Below are 24,685 nucleotides of genomic sequence, written 5' to 3' on the forward strand. Positions count from 1 at the left end.
TCAAACAGGAGCTCAAAGTCATTCATAGAGACTTAAATTATTTATAGATGTATGAAAACTCATTAAATCACAATGTACATATCACATTTTTTCACTAAAAATTCAGTTTTACCCAACTCTTTCTCCATATCCTCAGGTCTCCCTGTTTATGGCAACTCTAAGCCAGGTTTTGTTTTTGAGCCCTATGATTCCAAGTCCATCACAGACTTTGGCAGCTGATGATATTCACCCTAGTACCCCTTTGGCTAAGATTCTAACTTCTTGCAAGTGAAGATAGCTCAAATTTGTGAATCCCATACTAAACGTCAATCAAAGAACAATCACAGAAACTTGTATCTGGGGACAGGCAAGAGGAGAACCCACCGGTCAACCAGTTTAGGACAATTTGGAGGAACACTGTAGATTTAGAAAGCAGTTGTCAAAAGCTCAGGGGGAGGAGGATTTCAAAGCTTTCTTGAGTTTTTTTTGTCAGAAGTTAGTGAAAAAGGGCAGAAAACTTGCAGTCAAGGCATTTCTGTTATCCTGGAGTGTCATGAGAAACAACACAGCAGAATGGACACCCCTGGGATACCATTAAATGTGTACATAACAACACCCTACAGGGCTGGACTGGAGCTCTGGCTGAGACCCACCTTACAAGCAACACTTGCTGCCACCAGGCAGGAGCAAGCAGCAATTTCTAAACAGGATTTCTCTGTAAGAATCTCCTCTACAGCTTCTGCTACACTTCCAAGCTACCTGTGAGAGTCTTTCAAGCCAATGGATTGACACTGGCAAACATCCCTGTCCTACATGCTTCTCTCCACCCTGTTCTACACCTGTTTGAAAAAAGAGACACCCTTCTGAACAGCACAGGGGAAATGGCCATTGCCCACAGAGCTGGGGACTGTCAGCAAATACTTGTTCCCAGAGTGAATCACTGGGAACTGATTATTTTTCTTGCTCCAAAGGGTTTTATAGGTGAAGGAGAGACATCACAACCAAGAAAACCTTTTGTTTATCAGGGGTCTTCCCTTGTGTTACCTGAAAGATTTCTTTCAAAGCAACTCTCAAATCAGCCTGCCTGGCACTGTTACCAACCTTTACTGGTTAAGTAAAGTATGAATTAAATAAAAGGCATTTCCTTCTTTAGTGACACAATGGGCTAGGTCAGTCAATAGTCACATACCATTCAAGGTAACATCTTCTTTAGAATGAAACAAAAGCAAAAAGAAAAATATATTAATAGAATGAGAGGACAGGAAGAAGAAGATGGAGGGAAAAAGCTAATGACACTGTCTTAGGGGAACAGTAGGGAAAAAAAAGGTTAGTTTAGACATTTCTGGCAAACAAACAATAAGGTTCTGTCCTACTTGATGCCATTAAGATTCTCTATCATCTCTAAAAGTGATGACCCTCAAGGAGGCTCAGGATACATGATTAATTTAACACTTGGCCAACAGGTGATGCTTTTTAACCTGAATCTTTTTACCCCACAACAAGCAAGCATGCTCTTTGTAAGCATGAGGTAAAATCTGACATCTCAGAAAATAAGTTCAGTGAAACACTCCCCCCCCCCCCCCCCCCCCCCCCCCACCCCCCCGCACAAACATTTCACAATATTTTTTTATCATGTTTGCCATGGACAAAGAGCGTGTGCATAGTCTGCTACCATAATTCAGCTGTAGTTTTTCATAACTTGTCAGTCTGAGCATTTGCACCAATTTAAAGAGCAAAACCACTGATGCTTTCATTTCCTGAAACTGCTAATGAGACCATTATTCTGTTAATGAACGTGTTCTTCCACTTGCCTTTTAAAATGCATCCTACACCCAAACCACTACAATGAAATAAACTGGAACTTACCTGTACAACTCCCGTACAAGAATCCAAAAAAATACATCCCTTTGGCTCCTTTGATATTTTTTCATCTTTATAAAAATTCATAATATACGAGTTATCCGACAACTGTGTCAGCTGGAAGTAGCGCTTTTTGAATGACTGAAATGGTGGGAAAGAAGAAGCATGAAAATTGTTGTACTGCAAATTATTGTCACTGATACTTTATTCACAAGGTTTAAATAACAGGTAACTCCTGACTGCACTTCAATCACACTATTTTGCAGACAACTGAAATATGCTGTGAAACTCAGTGCTGCTGAAAGCTGCTGAGCCCCAATATTTTTTATCATTTAAAGCAATGTAATCAAACCTGAGATATAAACAGCTAAATGACAATGGCAGAAAGTGTGCCTCTTTGGGGAATATAAATCCAAAAGGAATAAAGAGAGAATAATGTTGTTTCCTTACCCGAACAGTAATGCTATTGTTTACAGTGCTGTTGAAATTCCCTTTATAAAGCCATCCAGACTTGTAAACTCCTGCTGCTAATCCTCCTCCTCCTCCACCACCACCACCTTTTGAAGATGAGTGGGATGTTGTGTCCTATATGGAAGACATGGTTAATATTGCATGGACTTGTTTTCTGAATTCCAAGATGAAAAAAACCTGCAATGTGTGAATATCTACTTAATAATCACCCTTTCATTCCTTTTAAAGTATTATTAATAGCCCTCCCATACACAGGATGACATGAGACAAACCTGTTCCACTAATTTCAGAGCTATTAAAAATATGAAATACTTTATAGGAGATAATGACCTTCCATTATCATTCTTTATTTGATATTAAAGCAATAAATAACTTCCCCAGCGGAAAAAAACCCAACCCACACCAAAACCAGAATACATACTTCATCCTTATCCACATCTTCATGATCGATTTCAAAGGAATGTGATGGCAGTTTCTCTGGTCTACATTCACTTCTGGGAGGGGGGGGGAAAAAGTATTTATTTATTTATTTGTTTATTTATTAAAAACAAATCATGTACCGGCTATTTCAGGGAGGTAACCATCCCGAGCCTCCATGGCAATGTCAGTACACCTTTTGCTATATCCTATTGTCTCCTTTAAAATCACTACACTTTTAAAATACTTTTTTCCTAAGCCACATGTATCTTTATTTTTCCCAAGACTATGAAGCTCTAACAGTTCTATACAAATGATGAAATACCAGTTCTTGTTCTCTTTGCCGCCTTTCATGACAAAATTTTGCTAATGACTCTTTCTGTTCCCAGACTGTCAGCACAGCACACACTAAGCAATCCCTAATCTCCCACCCTTCTACTTGCCCATGAAGCAAGAACACAACACCACAAAGCATAAAACATGGTGTAAAAGAGGTAGTGAGAGCTCACAGAGAGGAATTTAAGGAGTAAGAAAGCGTTGAGAAAAACCTCCAAGGAGGAACACACTCAGAGAAAAACTAAAGCAATTGCTAAATATTTTGGTCCTGTCATGCACATGGTGCTGAGCTCTGCCCTGGTGCCACAGCACTGCTGCAGTGGGCATGTTGAGTACTCACTGCCTGCCCCAGGTGCTCAGCATCACACTGCAACTGCTTTCCAAACAGAAAGGGTCAGGATTCAGAAAGAGTAACTCAGAGAAAAATCTTCCACACTATGCAGCCATGTTGTACAACTGAGTGACCCAGCACAGCATGGCCTCAAGCACAACCAAGCATGAAGACCTTCAGTGCTGCTGAAAGCTGCTGAGCCCCAATATTTATATTTCTATATGGAAAAGGCCACAGGGAAGTTCAGCACACCCTCAGTGAATGGAATTACTTTAGCCACAGTTAGATCTGGCATTGTAAATGATATTCCTTTCCCACGATGTAAAGCTAAACACTTAACACTCATCTAGTATCCCCCAATACAATGACTTTCTATAAAGGGATTGATATAAGAACATGCTCAGATTTCTGAAAGTACAACAGCAGATCTCTTCAAACAAAAACCGGTAAAAACTGGGCATCCAGAGCTATCAAAAGTGAGACACAGTAAAATGACAAAGACATATCAGGCCACTTTATCTTTCTTGAAAAGATTTAGTCTCAAACACCAAACTTCATAACATGCATGTGCAAATTAAGGTTGAAGAGGCTGGAAACAATATGAAATGAGGTAGACCTCGAACCAGATCTGTTAAAGGTATGTTAAGCTCAAAAGCCATGGCAGCTTTCAGCAAACAAAATGCAGACAACTCCTGCCATAATTTTGCATCTAAAATTTCAACCAGTGTGGCACCCATAACATTCCTAAGAGACACAAGATCTCGTGTCAGTATAATCCTCAGTACAATGCATGTGGTTGGGGGGGGGGAAGTAAGATGCAAGACACGAGCATGAACCCATGAAAGCAAATCCCATTAAGCACCACACTAAAATATCCTTCGCAGAAGAGGATGTATGTAATCAGCTAAAACATACTTTTGTGCACAGTAATGCACCCATATCTGTCCAATGCATATTTCATAAGAGTGAAGACATTTAAGGTTAAATGGAAAACTGCTGTGCTACAAACATTTTTCTTGAGCACTAAATGCATTAATTTTCTAAACCAATCAGCAGGCTGGGTACTTAAGAAAGGGCATGTTTATAATCTCTGATTAGCGAAACTGCTCTTAATGGCTTTTTGTACTACCATGTACTCTGTTCATAAAAATACCAACATACAAGAGCAAATGCAGGTCTAAGGGAAGGTTTGCAGTGCAAAACCCTCTGAACACAGCATCTAACTGGGCCATAAGACTCAGTTTATCAGTTCCTGAAGCAATGAAGTTAGTACTAGTTTCCATCCAACCCAAGCCTGGAGCACCCATCCATTTCTTCATTATGTGCAGGTAAAAACCTTTTTCATCCAGTATTGTAATTTTAATGACTCAAATTCCAGGAAAGGAGGCAGTAACAGCTCATTCTGGCACTTAGTGATTTTGTTAACTACCCTCTAAAGCCTTCCTCAGGGGCAGGACACAAACCTTCCAGAAACAAGAGCATGAGTAGGAACTCACGCATGTAGGAATGAGCACCAGAGTCTTAACTTCTTTCCACTCAAGTCAAGGAACTTATTCCTGCCCCTCCCAGAACTTCTACAGCAATTTTCATGCCCCCAAGCACAGGAAGGATGCCCCTTACCCTGACACCAGCACATCTCTGTAGCCTCGTACCATCAGTGCACCCAGTTCTCCTGTACAAGGCAGCTACAAAGCACTGAAATCCTTCTTTCTGTTACACAGGGTAACTGAAAGGAGAATTAATCCCAGTGAAAGGTGAGTGACATTTATGCATTATTAAGGAAAATGAAAAGCCACCTCTCCTGTATCAACTGTGCTTTGAATACGCAAATACGCTTGTAAGGATTTGAATCAGCACTAATGGAGTTTGTTGATACCAGTGAATTCTGCAGAGTCTTGAACTTTTCTGAAGGACCTTTGCTTCCCCTTTTTAAAAATGCAAGACACTAAAAATACGGTAAAACAAACACAGCATAGAAGACAAAGGAAAGTGCAAATATGGACAAAGCTTAGCAAATGACACAAGCCTAAAGGGAAAAAATAATAAAAAGGAGAACTTATGTGAGTTCTTACTGTGGTAAGTGTCGAAAATCTTCTGAATAGGGTTCATATTTGTAGTTCACAACATGCCAGTGGGAACTGTAGTATTTACAAGCCTAATCAGAAGAAACACAAACAACAATAGAATTACTACAAATGTTTAGACTCAAGAAGGCTAGAGAACTGATAAAGTTCTGAGGCAGCCCACATGCTAGAGAACATATTCTTCTCTTTTAGAGCTGGGTGCACAGTTCTTAAAGGAAAGCCACAGTCATATATTTCCATATTTTGAAGCACAATTTCCCTTTAAAATCAAATGCACTGAATCACACAAGATGGAGGAAGGAGCTGATAGCAATTTAACATGCTTTACTGATTCTCATCTGCTTTCTAGGAAGCATCATTAAATTATATAGTTGCTGCTTCAAAAGACATGATCTAGTTTAGGCCTGACTTCCTCCATGGACATTGATTATACAGTTTTTGTTTGCATCTTGTTTCATTACCTAAGCCTTCCACTCTAAATACATTTGCTTTATTCTTTTTACTCCCCCTTGTTGCAGCACAAGCCCTCTACTTCTTATTCTGCCCTTAAGGATTGATCTGTAACCTCTCAATAACATTCAGGAATATATTAACAGGACTATAATTTTTCACCAGTCTCATTTTCCCTTCCACACTGAATTTGATCAGTCACGTCATCATGTACTTTCCGCTATCTAAAATTTTTCTTGCTGGTTTTGCATTCGCCTTTGGAAAGTGTTCTTAATACATCAATCTCCCTTAAATAAGGAAGCCAGACCTGAACTATACAGAAGGGCTTGGCTGTGCTGTCAAGTAGAGCAGAATATCTGTACAATTTATTTGATGCAGAACTTTTATGTACGCAGTTAAACCCAACATGACATTTTGAAAGGCAACAAGATGCATGAAATACGTACAGTTATTGCTAAGGTACACACCTACAAGAAAAATGACACCATGTCAGAATTCCCAGTGATTCTTTATACAGTGTATAAATTGCAAACTGATATTTGTACAGTATGCTGAAGATTTTACCCCAGTGTTGTATTATTTTCTCCCCACACTCCACCATAAAATTTGCACCAGCCCACCTGAGATGGAAAGGAAGGAAGAGAGGAATCAAGCCTAGAACCCAACAGTAGAAGTTGCTGCCCAAGGAGGAAAAGCAGGCATATCAGGAAGGAAAAGGGTGGAGAAAGAAGCAGCAACACTGAAAGAAATCTGAGGTGGGAACAGTGAAGACAGTCTCACAGAAAGGCATGAGACTCCAGAAGTCAAACAGAATGGAATAAAGGATATATCAAAGGTATCTAAATACCAAAAGCTATGCAGAGAAAGTAGAAAGAAAGAGAATAAAGGGACAATTATAAATTACTATAAAAAGGTTGACTGCTTCAACTGGGAGTATTCCCTCTCTTCACTCCTGCCTCTTCTGGAGTGCCCACGGGAGTCATTGCTTGCACAGTGGTCTCTGCCTCAGAGGGACAGAGGGGATTATCAGGCTGCTGGAGCAAACCTGAGATGGGCTGACAACGTAACGGTGGTGCTGTCTAAATTACTCAGCACTGACTTAGCAGACCACTTTTTAAAAATCTTGGGCAAAATATGCAGAGTATGTAGCCATAAATTATTTTAGGAAGTCATCTTTGTATCCAGAGTCTTCTGTGACAGCTTTATTTGGTTTAGAGTGTGGAAAAGGTGGCAAGGAAGTAGGTGCACATTTATAGGCACTTCTCTCCCTGGCAGTTCAGCACAACCAAAGGCAGTAAACACATTCCATGTGGATCCAGTATTTACCTTCTCATCTGACACAAGACCTCATTATCTTACAGGATGCAGAATAAAGTGTGACCATTAGACGTATAATGACATATTCTCCAGGAATGAAGATAATATTGTAGCATTATAACTGACTCTCTCTGCACTTGGCAGGGTCAGGCCCAAAGGTACCCCTGACAACCATGTTCCTACACCTCTACAGCATTGTCTGCACTTGGCCTTTGACTACAGATATGATAGATAAAACCAGCCACTAAATCCCAACTGTTCTATGTTGCTTCATAAAACAACTTTATTGCTCCTGTGCTTGTGTTAAAACTATGTGATAGTAGCATGGGCCATAAGAATACTTTTACAAGGGTAACATATACTCTGTTCTACATAAGCCAATGAAAAGCTCATAGAGCATTGTGAGGGCGAGCACAGAATCTCCAATTCACACATCACTCCCCTTTTCCTTGACAAATGTAAACCAAGTGAACCTTCTACAGAAAGGACCACTTTTCCCCTGTGGTACTTTCATTACTAAGTATTTTACTTAACAGATACAATTAAAGCCCACAGAGAACTCTCAGTGTGGACTTTTATTGCAAACATTATAGGCTAGTGTGTTCAAAAAAGCAGTTGTGAATAACATATAGAGCAGGCCACAGTATTTTATCCTGCAACTATAAAGGTTTATTGTGCTCCTCCAAGAAAAAGCTAATCAAAATAAAAATCAAAGGGGACAAAGCAGCACATTCAAGTATCACTCAGTAAATTCACAAAAGACAAGCCAACCCAATGCAACAGCTACCACTGTTCTTGAACTAGCTCGCTGTGGGGAAACTAGATCTCACTAAAAAGTAACACCAAAAAAAGGGTACAGATTTTCTCTTCAGAATATCCCAACTAAAAATTAAATACTTCTGCTAACCATACTGACTTAGAATTATTTTTTAAAATTGAAAATCATTATTGGAAATTAAGTTTTAGCAATGAGGAAAAATACCTGCAAACCTGATTTGATGAACAAGAAAAATCTTTCTAGAGGCAGAGATTTTATGAAGAGGCCAGAGCTGGCTACTACTGTTCCTGACAAAGAACAGACCCACCAATGCAGGGGCTGTTGAGCTCAAGTGAACTGTGGGGGAGGAAAAATATAGACGGAGAAATGGAAGTTTTTGGGATGTGGGAGGGTTGGCACATGCTTGCATGAACTTTCTACTGCTCTGTTAACCAGGCAGGCAGCACAGCCCACTCCCAGGGACTCTATCAAACTCAAGTATTTTTTTTGGTTTGTTTGTTTTGGTTTTTTTGTTTGTTTTTCGGTTTTGTCCAGATGGCCTAATTTTATCTTATAGAGACAGACAATCCTGCAGGCTTTTTCTACCTGTAACTTCTTATCTCTGGCTCTGGTGATGACAGCATGATGGCTACCACTGTGAAAAAGACACTTAAAAAAGATTTACCCAGCAATGGAAAGGAACCTATTGGAGGAAAAAAACCAAACCAAACCAGAAAAAAGGGGAAAGTGAGGGAAACATAAATAAAACAAACAACTTCCCTGCTTATATCCTTAGACAGCACTAGTATGTGGTCTTCAGAAAAAAAGATGCGCATATGATAAAAGTCATTCATGGAACAACTGGGCTCCTTGCAAAGGAACTGCAAGCACAGAGCAACTCTGGCCCCTCACTCACCCTGGCAGAGTGGCTGTTCCTGAGGTGGAACAGGGCAGGGCAAGCCCATGCAAGAGCTTGGAAACAGAAAGCAAAGACGTTCTGGAGCTGGATGTGGCCACAGTGCTAGAAAGGAAGCTGCAGAGGTGGCTCTGTGCTCTGCCCCATGACGTGCACAGCCCTGCTCACAGAGCCTTCCCTCCCTACTCTGACCTCAGCTGCAACAACTAAAGGAAGGAAGTGTGCAGGGATCTGGGGAGGTGGAAGGTGCTGTGATCACCCTGGGTGGAAATCCAGCCCTCCACCCAGGCCTGCCCCAGACTGCTCATATCCGCAATGAGCATGGCAGCAGCACGAGTGGCTGCTGCCAACCTGCACCTTCATTTTGGGGCTCTCAAAACTGTTCCCAAAATAACAGTTCACACTTATAGTAAAGTCCAGCGACACAGCCAAGTAACAAGCCAAAACACTGAAACACACTATTATTTTAAAGCATCAAACATTTTTAACAGGTATTTACCTTCTGTGCTATCGAAAGACTCACTACCCTTTAATAATCTATGTCTAGCCCTGAGCCTACAGCTCTTTCAAGCACTGAAAAAGCTTAGATTTTGAAGATGGGGAAATTTACACTGTGATGCGCAATAACAAAACTTTCTGGGTGTCATTGTCAACAGGAGTTCCCATTTTAGTCTGATTTTGAAAGAGGTAAGAACAACGCAGATTAGCCTGCAAATCAAAAAGCCTCAGAAATCAACTCTGTAGACACATAACCACTTTGAGAAGTTGTACAGGAAGCTGTTGCTTTTTCACATTGTGATTAATAAAACTCATGTTTCATAATTACTTACAGATCCTGTACATCCAACCAGCAAAATCTCAAATAAAAACTCCCCCAAATGAGTGGCAAGAGCTTTGCAAGCTTACTACAAGTGACAGCTCCCTGTTGTGTATCCAGAAAACCTCCACAGGGAAGTTCAGAGACACTCACATGAACACTGTATTATCATAGACAAAGTTAACTACAAATTAACGACATCATTCATCAAATGAAATTTCAATATTCCTACACTGTTATTTCATTTTGATGTGTTTTTCACCCAGGAAGCTCACTCCTTCTGCCCTTGCACAGCTCCTGCACCTCCTCATTCATGCAGCCAGCCCCTCTGCAAACACATTTCCAAAAAACTTATCCAGGTAGCACCTTTTTACCTTTTTTTTTTTTTTTTTTTGGAAGGATCACCTGGCTTAAACTCATTTCATAAAGGAGAGCTGACAGCTAATATTTATTTATGTTCTGCATTTTTTTCACATCTACCTAGGATTTACTTCCTACAGATAATTCCTACACACACACAAACAGCATTTATTTGTGTGCACATACCTGCATTCTTCCTGAAAATACTGACTCGATGCAAACCAATAAATTATGTTGATGAAATATGTTGCAATTAGATAGTTTAAGTTCCTCAAATGAAATATAACTTTGAATAGCAAGTGCACTATCCCCTTGTATTTTCAAACGAAATGTGGGGAAAATCCCAAGAATTCCCATTTGTTCTGAAAATTCAGGATACAGACTTAGGAAAGGTGATATTAGGAATGTTTTTACTGTCTAAAAGGAAGAATTTTATTTCATGTCTTATGAAGTGAATGTTTCTATTTGCCAAAATTATGGACCATGAGGACAATGCTGACTGGCATAAATGCAGCAGACATGCAGCAGACCCTGTGAGGAGAGAGAAAATTCAGAATTTGGAAGGAAACAGCACGATAAAGGAAGTCAGGAATACTTAAAACAACAAACCACTGAAGACAATTTTATTCTGGCTTTAAAAGTTCCTGGAAACTTCTCCTTTCTAACTAATTTAGTTCCTCAGGCTGATCCTGCCTAAGAAAAGTTAAAGTGGAAAAATCCATAAGGAAAACATCCTAATACAACTACAGGTATAGGAATAACCAATTCACAAAGTATTAACTTTAAAATATAGCTAATACTTAGGTATAAATTAATAAAGAGACTCAGGTATTAATCATAAAATGTAAACGATCTATTCTCTTTGCAGGCAAAAAATACTTTTTAAGGGACTATTTATTTATTTGTCACCTTAGTTTTATTTTGTTTTAGATTTTCATTTTACAGTTTCAGAAAAACACAGATGGTCAGACATCTTTTCTAAAGGCAATTCTTCTGCCTCACCCACTACCCTAACATTTCAATATCACGAACAGGGAAAGTTTTGCATTCCTGAGGAATACAAAGCAGTATTATGAGAACTGAATGGACGAATAGAGGCACAAACCTTCCACTACAGGTGGACCACATCAAATGCCATCGATACTGAAAGCATTTCTCAGCAACATCAGCCTCATCATTCTTCATCTGGCTTGTCAGCTCTTTTGGATCCATAAACCAATATTGTCCAGGCAACTGAGTCCTCCTGGTGTGCCTCTAAGTACTGTTTAATGGTTGCTTGAGGAAGGGAAACTTGATCAAGTCCCCAGGCTGCCTTTGTATGGATTTTGGTAAGGGCTGGGGAAAAAAATCCCCTCATCCTTGAAGGGCTATAGCAATGAAAGAGCTCGAGGTGGAAGAAAAGCTTTCCTATAGTCACCAGAGGGAAAGCCAGGAAGAAACAGCCAGGATTTTAAGGGATTATCACAGATTTCTGACAATCCTTTACAAATGACCTCATCTTGTAGACAAGACCATCTGAACACCACCAAGCAGCCAGAAGAATCAGACAAGAGATAATGGATCTGAGGTCTTGAAACGGTTTCAGTACCATGTCCTCACACTGCATCACATGGAGGAAATTAGTTTCACCTCCAAGATCAGACCCTTCTTTTGAAGTTCAACAACTTGCTCCATGTCTTTGTCTCACCTTGCTAAAGTACTGAGATAGTGAACAGTCAGAGACAGCTGATACCAAAATGGCTTCAGCAGGATGAGCTGTACATTCCCCAGAGTCTCATCAGGAATTAGGCATTTGATCCTGGCTTGCCATAAGTCCAGGTGACCAACAGTCAGTCAAGTGTGCACAAGGTGGACACCTTCACTGTTCATACAGTTCAATACATCATGCTATATTTGAAGAAAGACTCCTTCAGCAAGTGAAGTGTTGGCTTTTCCACAGTTCCAAGAGAGAAGTGAAGGTCACCAATCCCACTCCTGCACATCTATCCAGAAGTGACCTACACCTACCTGGAACACAACAGAGATGTATACTGCTAGGGCAGTACACATCTCTGCAATTGCTGCAGGGGACTACAATCACAGATCTTCACAGAACCCCATGCTCAGTTTCACCTAATTTTGGACTAGAAACCATCCTCTCCATGGGGTTTAATTTATTGTGTGTGTATATATATGTATGTGTGTATATATATCTATGTGTGTGTATATATATATATATATATATATATATATATACACACACACACAGTTTTTGGCTTTGTGGCAAATTGGAACACATGCATTACTACTTTAAAACAGGGTCTTTACCCTGCCACTATTCCATGCACAGGCTTAGTAATACCGGTTTTTTCCACTGCTTTGCTCCTCTCTTCCCCCTCCTCTTGGCTCACTGGTACTGCAGAGAAAGCTAATAGATGTACTCAGTATGTGTTTTACAAGGTGGCTGTTAGCATCCCCTTGGCGTGCTCAGCTGTAACGATTCCCAGGAACTGTGCACCGTGTTCCACTTTTAGACCCACCACTTTCTCTGTAAAGCCATGAGCACAGTGCTGGCCTTGCAACTTGTGGAACTTTAAAATAAAAAGCAGACCCCAAAGTGCTGAAAGGCAGTGAGACTTCTGGGAAGGTAGATAACTCCACAAGCTGTTATCTTTTAACACTGCTGCCAGATTAGCAAAGATGGCAAAGTTCAGACAATCTGAGCTGGCAGTAAATTATTATTGCTCTTTTTAGACCTGCTGAAAAGAAATAGGGCCAGCCTGTAAAATGTCACATTGCATACAATTCAACAGCTACATTTCTGCCTAATTTTGGATTTCATGATTTCTAATTTCTGTGTTTGTCTGCAACTGACTTTTCCTCCACAGTTTCCTCTTGCAGTTATAGTGCATATGAAATACTTTTTCAGACCAGGAAGTGCAGCATGAAAAATCCCAACCGGTGAAAAAAAGGCCAAGAACCATCACATTATGGGCCAATTATCGGTGCTCGGAATTAAACTCCTTCTAGAAGTTGACTGAAAATTTGGTTTCATAAACCTGTTTTGTTAATGCAAATAGTGAGATATATTTCACATCTATAATGAAAGATGGGAAGGTTCAGGGAGCCATCTAAAGTAGATTCCTTTGAACAGTGCAATCAACTCCTTTAAAGTCCTTCAAAGTGATAAAACCAGCGATAACACAAAATATTCCTGAGGTAGCAGGATGAGAAATCTTCTCCTACAATCTGAGATCAGGTATGGAAACAATACAACCATAGGGGTTTTTTAAAGGTAGAGCAAACTCCTGGTGGGCCTCTAACTGTCATGGAAGAATTTTGTTGAACTTTCTATTATGAAGGTAAAACAGACTCTAAATACTTAAAATAAATATAAACCCCTATGCACCCTTCACACAGTGCACCTATTCCTCATATATACAGCTCCAAATGAGATACATACCTTGTAATAACACCTGAGAGTCTAAACCAGTGCCAATTGGTTATCTATTTTTGGAAAGATATCAATATTTTCAAAGGCAAAGCACATGCAGATCACCAATCATTAGCAGTGATGTAAAAATACCAACATCAATATCAGTGGACTAGTGGTGACAGGGAATGCAGCTGGAAAACAGTACAATGACAGGCTGATTCAGTGCATTTACAATTTTTCTAGATACAAACATCTCACAATAGGCAACTGCAGACATGCTGCTAACCCTCCCCCCTCCTACTGGCCTTCAAAATTCAAACCTGATTCAAATCACCTAAAACATATTAAAAGAAAAAAGATGTTCATTATAAACATAGCAAGCCTCCCCCAAACTCTTGGTTTCATTTAATATTAGATACTCACCTCTCTAACAAATAAATTTTCTGCTTTTTGTTCTGCATCTTCAGGTACAGAAGGATACAGTGTCCTGATTTCCAGTGAAATTGTGTCTATCTGGCAATAAACAAAAAATGTGCAATTTAGTCAAAGGCAAACAGAACAGCAGTTTTGTCTCAGGAAGAGGTTAAGAACCTTGTTATCATGGCTTGCATTTTTCAGCTTGTCATGCAGCCAACACACATGCATACCAACAACTGCAGCCCAGCTCCTGCCCACACACACTATTCAATACTATCAGCTAAGGCATTAATTAGCAAGCAAGAACAGTGCTCGAGTAGATTTCTGGGAATAAAGCTGTTCCAAGCAAAGTTCCTTCAGTCTCTGAGGTTTCTGATAAAAAAAAAAGTCAAGTCTTCCTTACATCCTCTCCCAGAAATATATGCCAAATCCAAGAGTGCTACTTTCTTCCTCCACTTCCTTTCTCCACCTCATGCTTTTCTGGCAAGGAATGTGGAGACAGAACTAAAAGCTTTGCCTCTTTTGAAAGGAGAAGAGAGGAGTAGAGTCCCCCCAGGAAGCTGCAAAAGGGAGTGCCACAGGACAGCTCGGTGGCCGGAAAGCAAGGAGAACCAGGCAGCAGCTTCTCAGAGGGACAATCCCACCTGTGGGCACAGGCAGCAGGACAGGGCCGACAAGGGACTCCTGCCACTGCCTGAAGTCTCTTCCAGCCTCCACAGCCTGCACAAATTAAGCCCTTTTTCTGAAAGCAGCTGCTGGCTGAGCTGTCTTGTCAGGCCCCAGAGCAGGAAACCACAGAGAAAAGTGGATCTCCTGAAGTTCTCCACAAGGAGCCAAGCTTCCCTTAGTTCCCAGCGGGCCAACAAGAGGCCAGGGCCACCAGCAGTGCCTGTGTGACCCAGGGCCCCTGTGCTGAGGTTGGCCAAGGCAGCCGCTTCACAAAAGGCTCACAAGAGGAAGCTTTGGGGTATTTTCAATCAACCTATATATCTGTCCCACTCATTTTCTCTGCCATAAGAGGAGAAAACAACCAAAATCAACACCCAGCAGCCTAGATTATGCTCTCAGTTACAATGGAGTAACTCTTCACTCAAGACAGCAAAGGACTGAAACCCGGACAAATCTGGCCTCCCAAACCCATTTTCTCTTCCATTACAAAAAGACCCATGATTTCCAGAGGAAGGCCTGTGGCACACAACTCTTTAATATGAAGAATCACTACGTACTAATACCATGAAGCAGCTTGCAGTATCTACTGCATCCCTGGAGGCTGTCTTCCATATCCTCACCCTCAGACTAAAAGGTGATGTTTTTTCTCTGTAAATTGAAGCACCCAAACTCTACATTACGAGTGCCTGGATATAATGGACTGCATTTTTCCTTAGAGTTTACATGAACCACTTTGATTTTCCCCCATTACTTTCCACATGAGTAGCTATGAAAGAAAGACATGTATCACTCAGGCAGAAACATCATGGGATCCCCCGAACTTTTTCTGTTTCAGCTGGAGAGCTCAGGATACAATATGATTAAACCCTGGCTCTCACAAAAAAAATGATGGGGGTGTCATAGACACCAGAAAGTGAAAAAAAATCCCGTTGTTCTGATAAACTGAGCACAGTTTCCTAAATGTGGGTTCCTGGGCTCTACTCAGCTGTGTTATCAATGCCTGCATGAAGTGCTTTACACAATCATTGAGTCTATGAGTAAAAGAGACAGAAGATGGAGAAGTATGAATTTTCAGGCTATGTTTAGTAAGAGATGTCTGAATTCTTGGTTGCTTAGGGACTTCCCAGCAGTACCCACAGTCTCTGGAATGCACCTCATTGCTTTTACTTCACACATACGTGACATTTGAAGCAGTAATGTTTTTTCAGCAGTCATGACAAGATGCAATCCCTGAGCACAGCTGAAAAGCCTGGGGTGCCCCTGTGGCCCATGATATTGAGCTCTTCCCAGGGCTGGGCCCTGCAGCCATGAAGCACCCTCCTCCCAGCACACACAGCACTGCTGAAGATCTGCTCCTCTTCCCAGACTGAGGCAGAGTGGGAGGCCACAGGAGAGGAGATGAAATGTACTCTGTACCTCACACTGACCCTGTCACGATGGTGAATAAGCTTCAGAGAGAGCAACAGCCTGTTCTGCTTGCCCACAGCAAAACCTGCCTGCTCCATGTATTGCACAGAAAGTAGTTTCCAGTATTTTTTTATAGGTAGGACATATAGCAAGTAATTTCTTTTTACCTAATACAACACTTGTCAACTGACACGAACACACTGACTGAGACAGGCAACATCTACCTTAGTGGGGCCATTGTGCCTCCCTCTCCTTACACAGCCTGATAAAAATACTGTAGCTGAACAAGACAGGTAACCCAAGCCCACTGTTCTGCCTGTGGTGCTGTTCCCAGCCGCACTTGAAAGAAAGAAACAGAGCCCTGCAAACCTGAGAAATCGGGTGACACTGGGCTTGCTGCCTTTCTAGACTTTGACAAAGAATACCACAGGTTTACTTACAAAGAATTGGGACATGGAAAATGTTATATATTGTTATATTTAAACTTGTCTTAAAAACTACAAAGCACTTCCCTTCTGAGAACTAGTCATGTTTAACCACTTAGCTGCAAAAGCTTGGCCACAAAGGCACTTCCTGTTCATAGTCAATTACTTTCAAAGTTAAATGCTCCTACAGGCTGATCAGGAACGGTATTATTCACCAAAACTGCTTTATTCAGAAAAGAACTAAATTTCAACAACAGAACATGTGCTTCTGAGTCAGTCACCCAAAAAATCAAAGATTTTATTTCGAGAATTCAGTATGTATAAATGTGCTGTGAATTCAGCCTAATTTCTAATGTTTAGGCAATCATGGCACTTGTCTGTTCAAGCCAAAGGCCAATTACCCTCTCATTTGTGCATGCAAACTGTGGTAATCAAATAATGCAGGTATCAGCCTAAAGCATTCAAGTCTGTAATTCTTCTGAATTATTTTTAATTTATTTTATATAAATATCCTATATCTAGCCATGATTTCTGGCACTGCCAGGCTGTCTTATTTGCATAAGCTGTTGGCCCCAGGTGTTGGATGAGTTACAAGGTGCAATTTCCCTAAGCACCTTCTCTTGCCACATTCACCTTCTACAATGAAGCATGGAAGTTAATACTGCTCCTTTTCAAACACTGATTAGGAATAATGTTTTCAGGCAGTGACTACTTCCCAGTGACATGGTGAATTTAGCATTTGAAAATGGAGTTCAAACTCCATTAGCCATTTCAAACATTTTCAGTCTGAATCCATTCTGAATAGCTTTTAGTCTGAAAGCACGTTAGCAGTGGTTAAATCTTTAGAGGGATTCATCAACAATGATGATATTTACTTCCTGCAAAGGCCGCCCTTCGGAGAGACCTAACCACACACGGGCTGACATGTTCCTCCCTGGTAATGCTTATGTTCAAGCTCTCTAAAGAAAAGCTGCTCAGCCCCACTTTCATCCAAGTAAACAGATTTACTTAATGTTACCAAAACCTGCAATGAGTTAGTCCATCAAATTAAAAAGCAGGCTAAGATGCGACTATGCTGTACAAATACCATGGTGCAGAGGCTGTTGTGGTACAGAGCTCCCTGACAGGCTGCGGTCCCAGCACAGATCTCACCACCTGTGCAGGCTGCAAAGAGAAAGGAAAGCAGGAACAGAGCACATTTAAAGGACAGATTTTGCCCCATCACTCCCTGAACCACATTCAGTGTGAGAGGCTATGCTTTGCTGACTGCATTAAACAGTTGGAATGCACCCCTAGGAGTCCAGATACCTCTCACTGTCCTGCTCCTGCCAGCCCATGCAAATGTGCACGTCAAGGATACCCATAACACCATTAGTCATGAGAGAAATGGACTCAATTTCTGCTCCTCTAAGAATGAGCAGATACTCCTTGTCACATGGGAAAGTGGGAGCTAAGTCATGTGCTATTTGACATAACTCATGATCTCACCACCGTAACTCTTCTGATCTTAGAAATAACAGTCAGGTTTCCAAGGGGTTTTTCAGGGGTTTTTCCAAGGAGGCTCCAAGGCCTGCACTTCCAGCTGCCCCTATAGCACACATGTTTCATGTGAAGAGGCAGTGTCCTTGATGACTCTTGCTCCCTCCCCTTACGGATGCATCTGGTTCTGTTATGAACTTCTGTATCCAGATGAACAACTTTTGTCCCTGCACAGCATCTAGAAAGCAGAGGTTTCACAACCTGAAAAATAGGGAGATTTTGGCTTTTGTTCAGAGCTAAAAAAAAGAAGCTTGGAAACAATCACGCCTGCAGTGATGGCAAGTACAGTGATTGCACAATTCAGCTCCTTTTCTTCTAAGGCCTCTGCAATACTTGGGAGGGAACAGGGCTCCCAGGTGGGCTTTCAGAAGCTCAAAGAGTCAGGAGCACATCAGACTGACCCTTCAACAGGTTTTGCATTATACAAGCAAGTTTTGCCATCTTACACCTGTCCTGAATTTAGGCAATGAATTATTGCTTCTATTGCAGGTTGAAAACCAGGCATTCAGCCATACTTATACAAATAGTTTTAAAAAGTCTGAGTTCCACTTTTCAAACAGATTTAGGAAAGTCATACATGAGAAGGAGGAACAAATTTTCACAACCCAGGGAGTTTAACATGCTTTTATAGTATACAAATTTAAGTGACCATTAAATACTTTCATCTACCTTTTTAAAACAATTAACTTATATTTATCAACATACCATTAACATACACTTAGTTACTAAACCTGCAAACAAGCAAAGCTATTAGCAAAGGAGTGCTGAGCCTGTTGCCACTAAGGAAGAGCAGCTGTGATTTTAAGCAAGACTTCAGATCCTGGAGAGATTTGAAAAGAGGCTGCTGGGCATTCAGTGAATTTCCAAAGGATGGAAGAAAATATAAAAAATTACTTATGAAAGGATACAGCAAGTATTTTGTTTGGATATATGACAGTGCCTAGGAGCAGAAATACAGATGTATGACAACAAATCCAGGCAACAATAAGATGTCAAAGGTTAAAGGTGGGAGTGAGACCAACTTGAAGGAAGGTATAACACTTCCTTCATGGCCTCCTTTCTGGCAAACACATAGCAGAAAAGTGAGAAATAGGAATCCCAGACAGCAGCAGTTCCAGTTGTTAAGGGGAGTGTGGCCAGGTTTGGGGAGCAGAAGGTAAAGGAAGCAAAGCAACCCAATGGTGAGGATGCAAAACTACCAGGATCATCACCAGCTTGCCTTTTTATAAGTACAACAGGAAGGCAATCAACTCCCTCTTACTACCACCAAGAAGTACAGTGTAAGCTCTGCTCTGATGCATTGCTGCAGAAATTTCCACTGGCCATTATTTCACAGCACAGCAACAGAAGGGATCCAGGAACAGGTGAAACTTGAAGCTGAGCTGACATGCTTTTTCTGAAATGGAAAATGGACTTTGGGCAGGCAAATGAGTTATAAGGAAGGAATTGCTAGGAAAACAAGAAGTGGAACTGATGTGAATCGATTATTTTTTATTTTTTTAAGGGATTATTAAGCATGGTTACAAAAGAAGTGAAGTATCTTTTCCCCAGCTGGAATAAAACCAGAGAAGGCATCTGTAATGTATACACCTTGTACTCTTCTGCGGAGATGCAGGGGAATGGAGGAATACAGTCTACCAGACTCTGATATAAAGAATTCTCTGCTGTTCCACAGACTTCAAATAAGATGTTAGAAATGACCAACAGAAGTCTTGTGAGAATAACAGCATTCTCTTTGAATGCAAGTAAAAAGAGAAGCAATTCTGAGATGAAACAACAGTGACAATAATTCACCCATATCTGATGCATGTGGTGAACGACAAATCCAAAAATTGGAAATCATTATTAAAAGCAGAATTTTCTCCTCTGTCCACTGCCTCAGCTAACTCTTTTGGTTGGGGTTTCACTCTGAAGAGACTTTTGCCTATAGGATGTGCTCACCCACAGGCCTAAGCTGGGGCTGTGTCAACACTGAGACATGAAGTCTGCAGCAAGTGTAATCATTAGGAGTTAAACAGGGCCAGCCACCATTTCCTTGGGCATTATCATATTAAATCCCACTCAGAGTCAGCCTGGGCACCTCCTAATTCAGTCAGACGTGGACCTCTTTCTACTCAAATGTCTGACCCAGACTTTTGTGCACAGGTGATATTTCAGCAGGAGAGAGCAGGACTAGAAATAGATATTCTGCAACTGGAACACCTGCCTGGTACAGAAGCTCTGCAGTCCTGTCTGGTGACATAGGCTCTTGCAACTGACACTGACTTCAACAGGAGATAACAAAGATAAGAGAGGTTTATTGCAAGGATATGGACCCTATCTACCACTGCCTTTGCTCTTCTGTGAGTACAGACCATCTCCACCATGCAAGTACCTCTCTCATCTGTCTTAATCTCTTTTTTCTTATTATTTTTTGAATTTAGATAGATTATGCCAAATAGGTGCAAAGCATAACACAGAGGAAACAAAACAGAAGTAGCTACTAAAATCCAAGCAACAACTGCTCAAAATAAATGAAAATAAGGATATGAAAATATGCTTGACCGAGGTCTTTAGCAGTAGAACAAGATTCTTCTTTCACTGAGAAGGTTTGCTCCATGGACTTGATCTCAGTTACTCTAAATCAAAGGGCTCAAGAGCCTTGTACATACAGCACGCAGTATGTCTATTCAGCTTTGTAATGCTAATTTCATAAATTGACAAATGTGCAAAATGGATAAAGGAATTAAAAATAATGAGGAAATCTATTCTGTTTAGCTTCTTTCAATCCCATGAGCACATTAACTCAGTTAATGCCACCAAGGAAATAGAACCATTTAGTAAAACAAAGCAGTCGATTAGATTAAGCTGCCCTCCTAGGACAGGAGCAGTGCCATGAGCTGATGGGAAGGGCCCTCACAGAGCAGTTACAATTGGTCACAAATTGAAATGTCTTTCCATTAGAAAATGCCTATTCATCAAAACCTAAATGTTTTACAAAGTTGGGGTGATTTTGCAGAAGTTGCTGTTCAATGCAGGCAATCTGCCCGTGCACTTGCCTGGTAACACAGCTCCCCAGCCACCCTGCTGACCACCCCAGCACTGGCACTGGAGAGCTGCCCTGGGCCTCCAGGCTCTCCATGTCTTTGCAGTTTGCCGGGACAAGCAGTGGGGGACCCAGGATGAGGTCAGGCAGCTCCATGGCTGTGGGGTCAGGGATCCACTGCCTCTCAGTGTCCCACCATGAGAGCTTTCCTCAGCACCAGAGACTCTATCTAGTGGCCAAATACATCAAACAGAACAGGATCAGAAGTTACAGATTAAATTGGACTAAATCAGACTATAATAGTAGGGAGAGATTCTAGGACTGGCCAAACAACCACTGTGCTGAAAAACAGAGAAGTATACATTATAGAATAACGTTTAGTGAGTTCCTGAAATGTATCTGGGAACAACCAGGGCTTCAAGCTTTATCTAACCCTGAGCAGTAAAGTCATGCATATATAAATGTCAGAGGAAAAAAACCAACCCAAAAGCCAAGTGCATTTGGTGAGAGGGAAGTATGGCATTTTGCATGAGTTAAGAAAATCTTAGAGAGCCCTGGGACAACTTGTGGCTCTCCCTCTAGCAATGGAGATTAAATCAAAGAGGAGAACAAACCTAAGAAAAGGAATAACACATATTTGCCTTGTACTTACTGAAAAGTCATCATCAGGGAACAATATCAGATCTTTAAACTGGCTGTCCCCAATATTTTTTTCGATCTCTGTGATAACAGCCTCATAATCCAAAGGCTCCAAGAGTTTGGGTTTTTCCTGCTGTGGAAAAAAAAGAAAAGATCAGGTGATCTCTCTACACACAAATTTGCTTTCCTCCCCCTTCATAAACTGACATCTGTTGCTTTTTTGCCTTTATACACCAAAGCATGAATAACTTCTCCCCTCATTCCATTCTGTTCAGCTTGGTGCATCTGAACTTGTGCACTAGAGTGAAGTGAGGAAGCTGGGCCACTTGCAACAGCCACTCTCCATCTCACAACTCCAGAGCAATCGGTCAGCTTATTACAGAGACCAAAACCACCAGCTTAATTTACCTGGAATTCTCTCTTTCTCCATAAATACATCAAGAAAATTGATGGATACAGTTTGAACTGAACATAGATAGGACTTTGAGCTAATATGTTTCAGAATAAGAAACCTACTTATTTCTTCACTGTTTTACACAGTCCCCGCCTTTTGAACTGCTGGCAGTTTGTGAAAGCCACCATATTGTTTTACTTGGCAATAACCCAAGATTATTCTCCTGGGATAAACTGGCATCCATCTCCATGGTTTCTCTTGTCAGAAAGCAGGACTAGTATCATCACAGCAGTACTACTATTGCCTGAAACAGCAGTAAAGTAAGAAACCACCACAGGAAAAAGTAAAGTCACATTGTCCTGAAATACAACGCAAAAATAGAAAAAGAGAAGCCTGCCTGACATGCTAGAATACATTAAACAAATGAACAGTCATGTACTAGAGTGAGAACATTTACTCAATTCAAAGATGTAAGCATCAGGAAGAGTGAATGAGAAAGGGCAAGAACTGCCAGAAGGGATGGAAAAGAATGTGATGAAAGAGAAAAAGGGCACTAGTGGAAAGCAAATGCAGAAACATTTACTCTCTCAGTCTGGTGCAAAAGTGGACATTAGACAAGATTGTATTTTACCCACTGTTCTTTCATTGAGCTATCCAGGACTATAAAGTTTCCCTCCATCTTCCCTTAATCAAAACCAAGGTGTATTGAAAAAAGAAAGCTTTGAGATCTCCATAAAACAAATTTCTCCAATGAGAATGTCCATCATATATGATTTTACTTACCTCATTCATGTATGGTCCATTATACATATAATGATTCAAATGTAATAGTCCCTCTCCCTTTTGACTTTGTCCTAGAAAGTTCTTGGTTTTTTTTTAGTAATCACAGTCATCTCAAGATTTCTTGTGAACATTGTTTCCCTTCTATATTGAGTCCAAGACTCACCTTGGCATCAAATGCATCTATGAAAAGTTTAATTAGCATCAGCAACACAGCCACACGAATTAGATTAAAACACATGAATACACATGTTCCTAGAAAGTTATTCAATTGCTGAACAGCTGATGCAAGAATCACAGAACAACTCAGGACCTCTGCAGGTCACCTACTCCAACTCCCTGCTTAAAGAATCAAAGCTCCACCAAAGCATGGCGACACAATTAAAAAAGTTAGAACTGCTTCTTCAGCAGTTCTCAGTCTATTAACTCTCACAGTCCCTTTTGCACACTTATGAGTTAATAACCTTTTAAAAATCATTAGTATTTAACATTCACAGACCACAAGCACTATCTACTGATGCTGAGACATTAAAGAATTGTAAAAGACAGGCAAGCTCAACACGTAACAGTAACAAATCGAAGAAAACTACTTTAATGTTTGATTTAGATTCTGTGACAGGACTGGATTCTGGCTTTGTGATGTCCAGTTAAGACAAGGAGTCCTACTAGGACATGACACTTCATATTAACCCAGCCACAGCACCTTAAGCTGCCCCAAGCTGGTACTTGGCCCTGGCCTGCCCCAGTTGACACACAATGATCCAGTCCTGCTCAAGAAGCTCTTGGGCTGAGTCTCAGCCATATCTCTCAGTAAGGTTTCTCTCTGTTGTTTGCCGACAGCAGTTCCCCACAGGAACTTAACAGGGCCAACTTGGCCACGTCACCATACACAGCTTGCTCTCATTCCCTTCCAAACTGTGTTAAGTCCCTGCAGTATCATCTTGACAGGAGTTTCAGACTTCCTGTCATTAAATCTGTCATTGCATCTATTTATTAAATATTCATCTATAAACATACATTTCAATGAGTTAAAACCATGAAGAGAAAACACCAGTGCCTACTGAGTGTACCATCTCTGCTGTACCACTGGTTTTGGTAACGATGCCAAAAGGCCTGAACAAAGTTCACGCAGTTCAAGTTCAGCCGGAAGCAAACTTGTAGTAGTGCAACTGTTACCTTCAGTAGGAAACCTTATAGCAACCATTTACAAGGAAACTCATAGTAAAAGTGAAAAAAATACGTACTCTGACATTTATGATGCACCAGTGCTTCACACGGGCATTTTTTCCTGTGTAGTGGTTTCACTAAAACATGAACATTTTCTGCATAAAATGTGTGACATTGACTACACTGATAACTCTCCCTTCCCAGAGCTGATACTGTCAGGCTAATGATTCTGCAACAATCTCAACTCTTAGTAAGACATGCAACTGAAATCATAAAATGTCCACTCTCCAAAAAAAAAAGAAAAGTGTCAACACAACCTTAATCTTGGTCAGATGCTCCTTGGAAACATCATGAATGTCAGTTTTCAAAATCTCCTAAAAAACCATTAAGCAAAAAAATGACAGAAGTAGTCACCTTCCCATTGAAGTTGTAGACTAGAGAAGAGCTGGGAAACCCCAGAAATCTTGGGACTTCTCTTGAAATATGGGGAAATCCCATAAAAATGTGTAGCATTTGCAGGTTTTCTATACCCGTGGAAACTACCCTTTTTGCTGGGGCTGGCAGAAGGAAGAAGTATTCCTTCTTCCCCCTGGAAATCCCTGTAAGGTTGGGGTGAACACAGCTACATCTCCTTCAAAATTAATATCCTGCAGATGTTGGGGTGCAAGTTGAGGCAGGGTAAGCTATGTCACATTGCCTTCTCTTTGCTCTTC

At 40.8% G+C, this 24,685-nt stretch overlaps 1 protein-coding gene across 21 annotated transcripts in view; it reads right to left on the reverse strand.

Moving 5' to 3' along the window:
- Positions 1–24,685, reverse strand: part of DOCK10 (dedicator of cytokinesis 10) — a 144,979-nt gene that overhangs the window by 67,853 nt on the left and 52,441 nt on the right. For 19 of the 21 annotated variants that reach the window (XM_032119615.1, XM_032119617.1, XM_032119609.1 and 16 more), the window contains exons 2-7: positions 21,645–21,764; positions 13,934–14,023; positions 5,467–5,549; positions 2,732–2,804; positions 2,290–2,424; positions 1,846–1,980 (exon numbers count right to left, since the gene is read on the reverse strand). In XM_032119615.1, coding sequence (XP_031975506.1) covers positions 1,846–1,980; positions 2,290–2,424; positions 2,732–2,804; positions 5,467–5,549; positions 13,934–14,023; positions 21,645–21,764 — 636 coding nt within the window. The remainder of the gene's footprint in view (positions 1–1,845; positions 1,981–2,289; positions 2,425–2,731; positions 2,805–5,466; positions 5,550–13,933; positions 14,024–21,644; positions 21,765–24,685) is intronic. The other 2 variants (XM_032119597.1, XM_032119611.1) reach the window with 1 other exon arrangement.

The sequence above is a fragment of the Corvus moneduloides genome, chromosome 10, assembly GCF_009650955.1.
Source record: "Corvus moneduloides isolate bCorMon1 chromosome 10, bCorMon1.pri, whole genome shotgun sequence".
Classification (NCBI taxonomy): domain Eukaryota; kingdom Metazoa; phylum Chordata; class Aves; order Passeriformes; family Corvidae; genus Corvus; species Corvus moneduloides.